Source organism: Macrobrachium rosenbergii, chromosome 5 (genome assembly GCF_040412425.1).
Source record: "Macrobrachium rosenbergii isolate ZJJX-2024 chromosome 5, ASM4041242v1, whole genome shotgun sequence".
Taxonomy (NCBI): Eukaryota; Metazoa; Arthropoda; class Malacostraca; order Decapoda; family Palaemonidae; genus Macrobrachium; species Macrobrachium rosenbergii.
This window is the reverse complement of record NC_089745.1, coordinates 70,939,699-70,953,308: the sequence shown is the minus strand read 5'-3', so window position 1 is coordinate 70,953,308 and position 13,610 is coordinate 70,939,699. Positions and strand designations below refer to the sequence as shown.

At 36.8% G+C, this 13,610-nt stretch overlaps 1 protein-coding gene across 1 annotated transcript in view; it reads right to left on the bottom strand.

The window, feature by feature from the left end:
- The window catches only part of mtd (mustard), a 1,060,402-nt gene that overhangs the window by 222,564 nt on the left and 824,228 nt on the right, over positions 1 to 13,610 (bottom strand). The window contains exon 13 of the mRNA XM_067104583.1: positions 8,023 to 8,232. Within this exon, the coding sequence (XP_066960684.1) occupies positions 8,023 to 8,232 (210 nt within the window). The remainder of the gene's footprint in view (positions 1 to 8,022; positions 8,233 to 13,610) is intronic.

The following is a 13,610-nucleotide window of genomic DNA, read 5'->3' as shown; positions in this document are numbered from 1 at the left end:
CCACAATCATTTAAATAAAGAGATGCACACATTACTTTATATTTCTAAGCAGTCATAAAAATTCAGATTTAAAAAGCTCAGTGGCCATCCATAGTGCAACAGGTATGTTCCATTATGTACTTAATAAATATCTGAAAAAATCTGGTTAAGAAAACCAATAACCAAACTTTTTCTTTAGTAATATGGGTACCTTATTCCTTTCACAATGACCAAATTAAATGGTTAAATATTTCTTTTAACATGATACCCCCTCTGTCATGTACTTGAGTCACCTTATACCTATTCAGATGATGTAACCACAAAAATTGACAAGCCATTCAGGTAACACATGGTCATGCCATTTTCCTATGTTTTCCTTCAAAAGTAGAAGTCACTTGTGTGCCTCTGAAGATGAGTAAATATTTAAATCAGCCACTATTATGATCTCTGATAACCTCATTCTCTCTTTCCCATCATGTTTCCCAAAGCCCACAAACCCAACTGTGCCTTTCTTTTCTGTCTTATAGCTACATACTACTTCCGTTACCAAACCATATTTCTGATCCTTGCCATACTCCTTTACAAAAACATATCTCTGACATCCTTACCAAATCAGTTATTTGAGATAGTACAATTCACCAGTCAGGGCAGAGGATGACCAAGTCATACCCTTCACAGCCAAATGATGCTTCACTTGAGACTGGCACTCCACATCAAAAGTAAACCAAAATAACAGACCCTATCTCTCATGAGAATTTCAGTCTTACAGTCAATTTCATAATGCCAGTCTCTATTCATATAACTTGTCCATTTTCCTTTGTGGTCTGGGGACCCAGCCACTTAAAAGGCCTAGCTCCTCAAGCTGATCTGTTCACATCATACTGACAAACTCCAATCACCCCTTTTTCATGAAAGCTAAAAGAACAGTCATGAAAGCCTTCCTGGTAACATAGGATCATCTCTCCCTTTAATGATGAGAATTACTTCAGCAAACTTCTAAATTCATGTCCTTTTCAACAAATCTCAACATTCAGAATCCATGTTATTCTAACAAAGATGATACATAGCCACAGTGATTCTGTTAATACCCTTTCATCGTTACAACATTCAATTGTTCCTACAAGAATACAAATCCCCGGTCTTGACATATGGGATTAACTTTCAGCGAGCTGGAAGTCTGGCCATTACTCTTTTGCAAGGTTGGTTATGGTAACAGTTACCAATGGTAGAGGCAGAAGCACTGCCCACCCAGTCGGTATACATTCAGTTCTATGCAGTTTTACTTTTGGCTGCAGTCTCAATGAGACGTGCGTTCCTTTCTCTGTCCTGCCATTCGGCTTTCTCTTCTGTGTTTGAATTTATAATACTGTATACTGTTTACATTATTTGTTTATACTGGAACATTCCAAAAGGCTTTTTATGTCTCTATAATTATAAGTATTCACTTATTCTTGCAGAATTCCAAAACAAGAGTCATCGTGGTAGCAAAATGAGGTATCAAGAATTAATTTCAAAGGACAGATGTCAACCAAACATTGTTGTGAAATCTCATATTAAACTTTAGGGAAGCCTGTACTTACCTAATGGGATCCTTTTGATCTCTTTGCCCCTTCCCAATCTCTTTGATGAACACAATTATATCACCTTTATATAATTACCATTAGACCATTTTAAAAAAGCTACAAAGGAATGGCAGTTTAATTTTTTTATCTAGCCTATGATAAAAATAAGCAGAGATACAATGAGAGTCGTGCCACTTGGGGTTACTTTAGGACACTCATTCAGCTCAATAAATGAGGAAAAATTACTTCTTAGATTACCTCTAGAGCCTTGAGGAAATGCTGGGAAAAGCTGTTTATTGGAAAACTTTATTTCATCTCACCAAAAATGGAAGAAACATTAAACATGAAAAAATTCCAAACAAGAACAGATAAGGCCAACAAGAAACCACAATGGCAGAAATTAAAACTGTCCTTCAACACTAGTTTGAAGCAGTGTACTCAGCAAATATTCAGAAGAATTCGATGGGACATTAGAAAGGGAAGTGATCTTGAGGGCACTGAACTATGATCAGAATTTCCCTAATCAGGCATAACAGAGAGAAATAATTTAAAACTCAGAGTATTCACAATGACAAATGGCTGATAGGCAAGGAAGAAGCCATCATAAACCATGCTCATGTTACAGAGAATCTAGTCACATTTGAAATAATAGAGCATTATATAATTATTTCAAAAATTGTTTCAATACAATTCCATTGCTTATAACAAGCCTTTTTGTACCAAAGATTTCTCCCAAATACTTGTTCTTTGTCAAAAAAAAAATAGGCAAGTATCTGATAGCTGATAGTACATACTGTGCACGAGTGGTCAGATCCTAGTCACGGTAATCTGCAAGTCTCATTATCTGTGACCTCTGATCCTTGAGAGGCTAGAAATTAGTGAGGGTGGGAGGTAAGAACTCGCATCACTATTAATGGTTGGGTAGTAAAAAGGCAGTTTGCTTTTAAAATGCATATTAGTTTCATTACCTACAATTGGTCCAAATCTTAATTCTAGTGGGATGAAATGAGCAACTAAAAATCCCAATGGATGCCTTGGGATTTATCCTTAAGCATCAAAGACCATGCCCCTAAAAGACTAACAAGGAACTGTGTCAGTAAGAAAAACCCTGGCACAGAGCAATAACTAAGAGGCTTGATTTTAAATACTACTGAGGCACCAACTCCACCTGCTTCAGACATATCAAGGAATGCTATGGCTTAGGAGCCCCCTACTGTCATTGGTTACTCTTGGGAAGGGCTAATGTAGCAGAGGACATCACTTATTATGTGATACACAGTCTGTCATAGAAATGACCACATTGGATAAATGAAAGGTGGTTAAGATGATGAAGAATCTACAAAGCTTGAAACTCACTTGAAGCAGGGACCAACTGTTCCCATGCTATCACAAGACCCAAGTACAAATTTAAGTACCCTGTCTTGCATCCATGAGATAAAAGACTAAGGCAGAAGGGAACAGTTACTTGGTCTCCAGTACAAAGCTGGCTGCAATGGACAGAGCAACTTCCAAGCATCTGTATACTTAACCTTACTTCATTGTGTGCAGGCCACAGACTAGCCTCAAAGTTGCAAAAACCATAAGAAAGACCATCTTCAGCATTAGGTCGGCTACAAAAGCTTAATATAAAGGCCCAAATGAAGCTTAGCAAGATTCCTTACAAACTATGAACATTACCATCCCCAGGGTTTTAGGATCACCCAAAGAACCACCTCCTCAAGGTGCTGACATCACCAACTCGGTTTCACCAAAGAACTTTAGGAACATCTATGCAGTTCAAGAATCCTTTGCAGTGTCGGAAATGACAAGACAGCTATCTGTGGAAGTTAAGCTTTGCACAAAAACTAATTCTGTTGTAAAAACAGTTTTTTGATACACCCCAATAATCATAAAATAACCTAAAATACCATACAGGAGGCAGGACACAGCAGATGGGCCATGGAAAAAAGATGTAGCAGCCTAAGTCCAGTCCAAGGAAATGATGGAATGTTGACAAGATCAGTTGAATACCCTGAAGATGGGTTTGGAGTGGAAGAACCCAAAGAAGACAAGAGGCATAAAAGCAGATACACAAGGTAATACATCCTTCCAAAGTTCCAGATATACAAGGAATGAATTATGAAGATGAGTGATTTAATCCATTCCAACTGAAAGTATATGCCCAAACACGATGACTGGCTACAAAGAATACAAACCCAGTGTCTTATGAGTATCATGTAAATATCTCGCCATCAGGTGTCTTCCCAATTGTACTTAAAAGGCCACAGAGGAGGAAAGACTTCAGGGGCTCTAATCTTGAATGAGGCAAGGTTCCAATTTGCCTGATAGAGGTTGAAACTAGAACTACATGGCCTAGAGAAAGTCTGAGCTATATAGCCTCCAGGTTAGAAGGTACGGTATTTCCAGGCTGATGGAATTTGTGGAAGTGTGGTTAATGTAGGAGCTAATGATAAAAACTGTAAATTTATATTTGCCAAACAGTGATTACCAGTCATAGGACAATCATGTTGATAACCACCATTTTCATTTTCTTTTAGAGGTTGTCTGAAAAACATCACAAAAGTACCTGTACTGTAATTGTGTTTAATAGTATGCTTTGCAAGGTCTGGATTAATTTCCTCTTCAGAAAAAAACCCACCTTAAACTCCATAGTAAACTCTTCTTGAATTATTTCATTGAACAGGAATGAGTTTTCTGTCTCTGCCAAGTCAGTCTCAGACTCAACTTCTTTCCTTGGTTTCAGATGTCTCTTCAGATTGAATACACCACAGATCCCATTTAAAATTGCCAGAGGAGGCTTCATCAAGCTCAGCCATCGTGCTTTTGCAATTTCTGTCTGGTGGTGTCCACAACTTGGACACTTAAGTTTAAGTTATTGAATCTAGCCTTTTAGGTTTAAGTATCCAGGATCCATTAAAGATCTGTCTGTCTGGAGTTACAGATGCCTTTCTAATCTCAAGAGAAGAAAAGTGAATTCCCTCAACCTTCCAATGAATCAATTTATATCTCCAGTCCCCCTCCAAATGGAATCATCCTAAGATGATGAGAGGATGACAAATGGGAGAAGCATTTGTAATAACAGTTCATATTCTATTCTCAAGTAAATGGCTTGCTGAAGCCCTTTTAGTCAATCTAGAGATCTTTTTTTATACTCATGAACATAAGAAACTCTAAGCAGAGAAAGGAGGCTACATGGAGAGTTGGAGAGTTTTACATGAGATTTCCTTAATCATGCCTGTCATTACAGGCAGTCCCCGGTTATCAGCAGCCTTGGTTACCGGCGATCCGGTTTTACGGCGCTTGTCTAGCGACGATGATAACCAGATTTTTGTCGCTGATAACTGGTTATCGGCACTGATAACCAGTTATCAGCGCTGATAACTGGTTATCGGCGCTGATCACCGGTTATCTGGCGGTGCTGATCACGCGTTATCAGTGCCGCTAACCAGGGATCAGTGCTATTATCGCCGATTTTCAGTTAGTGCTGATTTTTGGTTGTCGTCACACCGTCGGGAACAGAACCCCGCCGATAACCAGGGACTGCCTGTACCTGATCATAAATAATAAAGCATGAAAAAAGTTACAGAAAACAGATAACCCTATACAGTATTACAGAAATCAAACAAACATCCATCATATGCTTTAACATACTGATACTTTCTTTCACAACCTCTTCTTGTCACAAGACTTGAAATTTGTTTGCCTATGATTTCAATGTTCCTTTATGTTGCTACTATCCCAATAATGCCTAATAATTATAACTGCACTGGCTTCCAAAAACCTGATTTCTTTCTACCTGTCCTTGAAATTTAAGCATCCTCAAGTTGAGTAAAAATTATTGGAACTTCAACGTACACTTTACTAAATGCTGGAACACTTTCCAGATTGACTGCGATGGAAAAGCTCTATATAACTGTCAAATCTTAGTAGTTTGGAAGCGATAATTTTAAAAAAATCAATACAAGAGCTCCAAATCAATATTCTTTAATTTTTCCTTACTAATAAAATGCAGTAAACCCAGATCAATTAACTTAAAGGTCCCTTTACCATAGTGGTTATCACTTTTATTTTTGCACATTCTCCATTGAATCCCTAGTTACATTCCATAGCACCTTAGAAGAACATAACCTTCCTCCTAGTCCCAAGGTGATAACCTAGAATAACAACTCAAGTATCTTCTAATCCAGAGATCCTAACAAAAAAGCAACTTATGTTGTCACAATCATCCCTATTTTAATATCTATTTTCAGAATTCTTCTATCAAAGCTCTAGGCAGATTCAAAAGTTTCTAAATAAGTCTGCTGTGATGACATTTTAATTATGCTCTTTACTTGCAATTTTGCTTTTCTCTGTAAAGCTGAATAAAATTAATTCACTAACTAGTGTACTGTTCCATATTTCTGTTCAGGATAATGTTCCTCCATTACCTATCCTGTTCCTAACCTTTTGGTGAATGAACTTTGTTGTATACATTCATATGTTGATTTAACACTGCAAAACCTGCATTTCTGTAATCTGGCAATTTTCAGATTACAGGCAGTCCCTGGTTAACGGCGGCAGTTCCATTCTTGGCCGAGCACTGATAACTGAAAATCATTGTTAACCGGAACATCACAATAATTATAGTAATAAATGACGTTTATGACACTGTAAACTGCTTAACAGCGCTGATAAACCACTTATCAGTGCTGAAAATCATTCACCAATGCCAATAAACCACTTACCAGTGCTGAAAATCACTCACCAACGCCAATAAACCACTTACCAGTGCTGAAAATTACTCACTGGCACCAAAAATCTGGTTAACAACATTGTTAGCCAAGCGTCATAAAACTGAAGCACCGTTAACTGATGCTGGCGGTAAGCAGGAACTGACTGTATCTTATTCTCATTTCATGTACGATGATGCCTGGTTGGTTTGGATGCCTCTGGTTACTAGTTTGGTTTCAGTGCTTCCGAGCCTACTATGCTTTCCATCACTTGATCTAATGCTACTTCAAACTTCACAAAGATATTTAAGAATTTTGGAACTTAACACCTCAAATCTACCAGAAGTTTGGGTTAAAAAATACACAGTAGCTTGGCATTTAGAGGTCACATCATGGAACTAATTACGTTTGCATTTGCAAAACTCGGTGTTATCTTGTCAAACCAGATCCTTACTTGAGACTTATCCGTTCCTCTATTAAGTGCCATTCCCATACCTGGAAGGTGGCAGCAATAACAAATACCAGCCCTAACGTAACGGTGAATCAGCCCTTTCAGTCAGGACTTAAATTCTCCCTAAAGGCTGCCACTCTGATCACTACTGGTCATGCTTCTGAAAGCATCTTGTTTGTATGCTGCACAACTTCCTCACTTGTTCTTAAAGCATCAAGCTCTGCATCCCATAGTAAGTAACCTATTGTCTTCTGAACTTTTACCTACTTTTCCTCAAGAGGTAGATTTGTCAACAACCAATACAATGTTCCATTTACATAAAGTGACTTCACTTTATTTCAGCAGCTATGCCCAAATCTAGCACTCTGCTAACATAGGGCAAACTTTGTTGCAAACTAAATGCCTTTCATGAGCAAATTAAAAAGTGTACAGTAGCACCATACCGCAAAGAATACTCTCATAGAAAATCACTATCACTTTGCTTACTGACAGACAGCACAGATCGTTGTTTACTAGCTTCCTTTAAAGCTCCTGTTCAACGCAATGAAGAATATCAACTTTTCCATGATCACAGATATTTCCCTCAAAAGTAATATATAAGTATATTAATTTAACAAAAAGTTAATCAGATGCAATGAGAGAGAGACAAAGAGGTTACAACTACAGTGCTTATCCATGACTTATTCAATGGTCACTGCTCTCTTTGCTCAAAGTCAAAAAGTGCTGATCAATCCAAAATTAATTTAATACCTAATAACTTAGGCAACTCAATAATACATAATACTGCTCACGATACCAAGCAAACATAAGCTTTATACCTAATGCAAATTAAGTTAATAAGCATCTCTCAGAAATTCAAGAACCAGTAAAATTGCACTAGTGTGGGACTATGAGCTTCGAATGGAAAAAAAATAGCAGTCTTGACAGTATGTTAACGCCAACCGGCCCCCCCCCTCCCACCAACAACCATGAAAAACTCGCCTAAAGCGTAAATCATCCCGTTTTCCTTAAGTTATTAACTTAGTCTATTTCAAAGATAAAGCAACTCAAGTATTTGACATACTGTTTAATATTAAAAAACAAGATCCATTGTGGGGAATGTGTACCCATTAAAAAAAACAAAAAGGTAAACATATATATACAAAATAACACATCTGTAGAAGCATTTCTGAAGTTAAGTAATGATCATGAGGAATATACATGAGAAGGACAGAGCACCAGCATGCAACAGGTAGTACTAATAATACAAGTACAATTTCAAATACGAAACAATTCATGATGAAAAACAATGTGCCCAATCAGCCCTTCATTCCTCGCTTACCCAGGTTGAAAAATGGGTATGCCTTTCCTCTCTTCCTTCTCACTACACAGGCTGGACTGTTTGCGGTAAAATACAGACTGGCCTAAACGGTACCCATCAAAGGAACCTGGGGGAGTGTCCAGCTCCGATACATCCCGCAGGGAGCTTGTGGAATCAGAGGGGGAGCGAGCGAATAGCCCACTACTGAAGTCAACCAGGTATTTGGGCGAACTGCAGTAACAAGACAAGAGTCCATGCTAAGCTCACCAAGATTACAAGCAGTTGCAAATATTTTTAAAAATCTTGAATGATGCTGAATTTAATGTTAGTTATGTTAACTATTGTACAAATAAAAAAATGCATGAAATGTAAAAAAAATTCTGTGGATCAGTCACAGGATCTAGCACAAATAATTTTTCTTACATATAAGCGTAAGTTGATTCATTCAAGATTTTTCTCCTTGGTTTAAACTGCATAAAGCATGCATAAAAGCCTACCAACCATTTATTATCAAAGAAGTAAACTGTGATGGGATCCTGTTCACAACCAACCTGTTCACTTAATCTTATGTGCTGTATATAGTTTTCTATTTAAAAGATGTTCAAATGTAGCATGATTAAGGTTAAACATTACTGCATAATAAGTTATGTATTCTATAAGAAGCTAGTACCATACAGAACTACAAATAAATTTAAACATGTTCCAGTCAATGAGCATCAACTTGAAAAGCTCAGACTATTCTAATTTCTTCGGGAAAAGTTACAAAATTTTAAATTAATTTGTATTTTTCATAGCTAACAAACCTGCAGTCTTAACATTAGGATAAATCTTCTGGTGCCAGCTAGAAACCGGTAAAAAAAAAAAAAAAAAAAAAAAAAAGGAATTGTTTATGCAAGGAATTGATGGCATCTGGTATCAAGTCACGGGGTTGAGGTAGGAAGCGGACAGCGACCTAATCTCCAACCCGGTGACATATTCAGTTTTCTCGGTTTCCCGCTGGCACCAGAAGATTTATCCTAATGTTAAGATCCAGGTTTCTTCAGCATATGAACAAATGAGGTTCAAAGCTCTTTCATCTAGAAAAGGATCCTATATCTACAGTCATGAATTCTCTATTGCTCAATGGTGAAAAAAGGTGGGTGTGTTGTAAAATGTCACTGGCAATGGAGAAGTTTACCATATATATTAAATTAATTGGAATATGGCAGTTTATGTATCCACCAACAACTTAGTGTTGTGATAATGGTTTGGCTTTCTGGAATACAGTAAATTGTATGGGATACGGCAGATGTGAAAAGTGCATAAATAAGATGTAGTGGTATAAACTGGAAAAACTGTAGTTAAGTTACATGAAATATACTGTAATACAAAACTTTACAGAGTTCTTAAGCAAAAAAGAATAATTTGTAGCTTTAATTCATAAATCATGCATAATGGAGTCATTTTCTAAGATTTCATGGATAATACAATGGTAATCTGTTTCATCACATGAAACCCTAAGTGCCCTGACATGCTGAAATAAAATAAAATATTTCATCACTTCTGCATTGAAAATACAAATGTAATGTAGAGTTACTGACAGCTGATTTTCAAAAGCAATATCTTGAAATCAGGTCAAAACTCTTGACACAGTAACCTTACCCATAATGCACTACAGTATAGCTTAAGGCTCATTTTCGCATGTGATCTTTATTTGTAATATCCTACAATAAAATCAATTCTGCCTGGGAGACAGTGACAAATTTTTCTTAACTAGAGCACTAAAAAGTTGAGCTGCATGCTTCTATATACTACTTTGCATCTTGAGAAGTTTACTCTCTAATATCAAATATGCTTTTCAGCCACTGATACTGCAAAACTTCTTAATAAAAGAGAAAAATACACCTACTTATTAGTTGTCGAAGTATCTTTCCTTATCACACAATATGGGCTCTTACAACTTTAAAAATGACACTGTGTAACTTACTTTTCTGTGTAAATTTCATATAAAATATTTTATTCTCAAACTAATACTATGGTAATTGTGTAGTAGCGTTACTTAGAATACTAAATCAAGGGCAAATGTTACTTTAAAACAATTTGACAAACCCTTAAGAACAATAAACATCAAACAGAAAGACTTTTAAAAAATCCCATGACCAATATAAGTAGTAAAAATCACACTGTAATGACAAAATGTGTATTACATTTTTGTTTTGTACTGTATATGACTACCACAGAACAAAGTCCATTAGTCCTGAAAATATTGGTGCTATTTCTATAGATGAAGAATGAAGAATTCTTATAATCACATGGGCAGCCATGTCCTTTTATTACTCTTCTGGAGGGTGTACAGTATGGACTGAATTGTTGTGGAATGATGAATAGAAGTCTAAAACAATGTTTAAGGTTTGTCAGATATCACTGTAGGATTTCATATAATTTTGCATTCTTAGCAAAACAAGAATGGGCTTTGCACCCATCAAATGTTACATTCATACAAAGTGCAAAATTCTGCCTTACTGTAGCTTATCCCTTGACACATAAATGGGCAACTGATTAAGCATTTTCCAAAACTAAAATACTCGTCTTGTTTCGTTATTGAATGATAAGTTTCTAAAGTGAGGGAAAAAGACCTTCATCTTGCACACAACCTATTTCGTATACAGCTTCAGCTAGGAATAACAACACATTTCCACACTCCTCTCTTTTGCTATTTTTTTCATGTTACAGTACAGTACAACACTTACATTTTTCATCCTTCCTACTATACTTTTTTTTGTTGCTTTGCATCTCTATTCCTTCTATTACTCTTTAAGTCTGAATTATTGTGACAAGTTTTTCATTTGTATTATTTTATCGGTTCTGTGCATAACCACTGCCAAGCAGGAGCTTGAGCTTGGCATCTTTGACATCTCTTCAAAATTAAATAAAAATAAGCCACCCAATTCCCAGATAACATCCCCTTCTGTTTTTCCACTTGGGCTGAGTCTCTGTAGATATAAAAAGTTATGCTCTATTTCCCAAAAATGACTAAGCATTCTACTTTATTTTTTATATACAAGTAATAGTCACACATGGGCTTTGTATATAATGCCATATTTCAAGTGTAAAAACGCTCAAGCATTGGTGGCAAAAAATTTACACTGTCTTTTCCTCACCGAGTCAAAATCCACTGACAGATCAGTTTTTGAAGTAAGGGAAATCAGGAAATTAGAGCTTCCAAGGGTGTGTTTTGACCATTCTAAACCACAACCTGCTAAGAGGCATGACTTTGTGTTTATTCTTTCTCATTTTGAAGCCTTGAGAGACATGATTTTTTACTTATTCTCTCTCACTCTACTCAACAATCTTCTGCTGATGCTCCCAACCTCTTTGCTTGAATCAAACTTTCCCTCCTCCTGTACCTTGGCTAATATCGTATCTCCAACCACTTCCCTTTGGCTACGTTCTCTCATAAACTCAAGTGGTATTACATCTCATTGTATTCCTCCTAATAACACTTAACACTTAAGACTCAACCAACTCTTATCGCCACCTTTCCTTAAGTCTTGCTTTCACAACAACTGAGTGAACTTTAGTCACACTCAAACCTCCAAACTACTTTATCATCTGAGATCTGGTTGTGTAGAAGTGTAGAAAAGTTACAGATTCCAACATAAAAAAAATCTCCCATTCCTCACAACACTCCACTGAAGATAGAATAGTCCCCTACCATGAAAGGCAGACACTCAGAACATCAAGACTTCCTACTGCATAAGGCTAGCACACCGGAGCACTGATTACTTTATATACTGTCCTACTGACCATGCTACTAACTGTGCTGCCATCTTTTCTACTGACCAGATCCATACTCATGACAAAGAATCATTTTTACAACAGCAGACATTTGTTATGCTCATCGAAAAAGTGTGATCTAGTTGCCTTGGTTCTTTTAAGTATTGATTCTAACACATTTCTTGTAGACCAAACTCATGAAAGTTTCTCCTGCCTCCTGCAAATTGCAATGTGTCTGGTCCTTTGTAAAAAGCCCATGTTTTCTCTTTCTACTTCCAGTGATACTACCAAATCAAAAGAGTCAAGTCCTTAGTTTTGCTGAGCATCTCTCTCTCTCTCTCTCTCTCTCTCTCTCTCTCTCTCTCTCTCTCTCTCTTACAGTTGACATTTTGGAAATGTCTAAAGTAGTCTAACTGAAATAGCCTTCTTAGGTCTACACACTGTACATGAGATCTTATTTCTCTTACCTTTTTGACTCACTTGAGTTCCTTCAGAAACCTAGTAATAGAGCTATAAATCCCAAACTCCACCCTACTGAATCTGTTGCTAATCCAAGTGCTAAATTTTAGATTCAACAAGACACTATCATCAGCTTCCTCAGTTGTGGTTTCCTATTTTACACCAACAATAGAACCCACCTTGACTAAACACACAGCATTTGGTCAACTACAGACATATGGAAATTTAAAAAATTCTTACTAGACCTCTATGCAATCTCTGGCTTGGCCATTCTATCATTGCACTATCTCATCTAGTTAACCTTACAATAATTTTAAGTTCACGACATTCCTTCAGTCAGTGTCCTGAGATCTATATTGGACTAACTGACTACCAAACATTATAAGAGGAACTCATCATCCCTAGGAAATACCAACTTAACTGTTAGGAGGAGCACTTTTGCTTTCAACAAATCTTTCAAAGCAACTCCAACTGGGTCAGTTTCCTTCGCCGACCTATATCAACATAATCTATCAAAATTTAGATTCTCCACCTTCAGGATTGGAGGAGCCTACCTTAGGAAAGAGAAGCTTTCCTGCAGATTTTGCAATCCTGCACTCTTCCTTTATCAAATGCCCTTTCCCAAAGCTCTGGTCTCTATTTAATTATTTCTGTCTTGTAAAAGTATGCCTTCACAAGCCTTTTTCCATAACTTTGATCTTCCATAGCCCTGAACAGCCCCTAAGAGTCACTGAACAGCCCCTCAGATTCACTAAGACTTGGCCCACATAGTCTGCCTAACAAAATAGCTTACTACACAGGTTATCCTATCCCAGTGCCAGCAACTGACATCCATGAGGTGCTCCTTTTTCCAGATTTCATTGAAAAACCATATTGACAAGACATTTCCTTATGATCCTTTTCCATCTGACAGAAATTATACACTTGTGCCTCATCAAAACTAACAATGTTTGGGTTTAGAAAAAAAAAAAAAAAAAAAAAAAAAAAAAAAAAAAAAGACTGGGAGGGTTTAGTTTCAGCCATCCAATGACCCATGCCTTTTGGGTGGTTTGAGCATATATTGTTTTCCATTCAGTTTTTTCTCTGTCCACATGAATGGGGAGATGTGGGGGGGCTTAATACATAATAGAGATTCAAGTATTAAAAAAATAAATTTTATAATAATAATTTTTATTTTTGAAATTAATCTTACCTCTCTATTATGACAGCTGATTTACACTTTGAACGAAAGGTGGTGGGGAAAACAGGTGCGAGGAAAAAAATATAAACCCCAAGAAAACAATAAAATTCCACTTGGAATAAGACACTTCTTACCCAATGATTTTTGAATCCATCTGCTGGTACTGTTGCCATGACATGAATAATTCATTGGGCTGTATGGACCTCTAAATGAA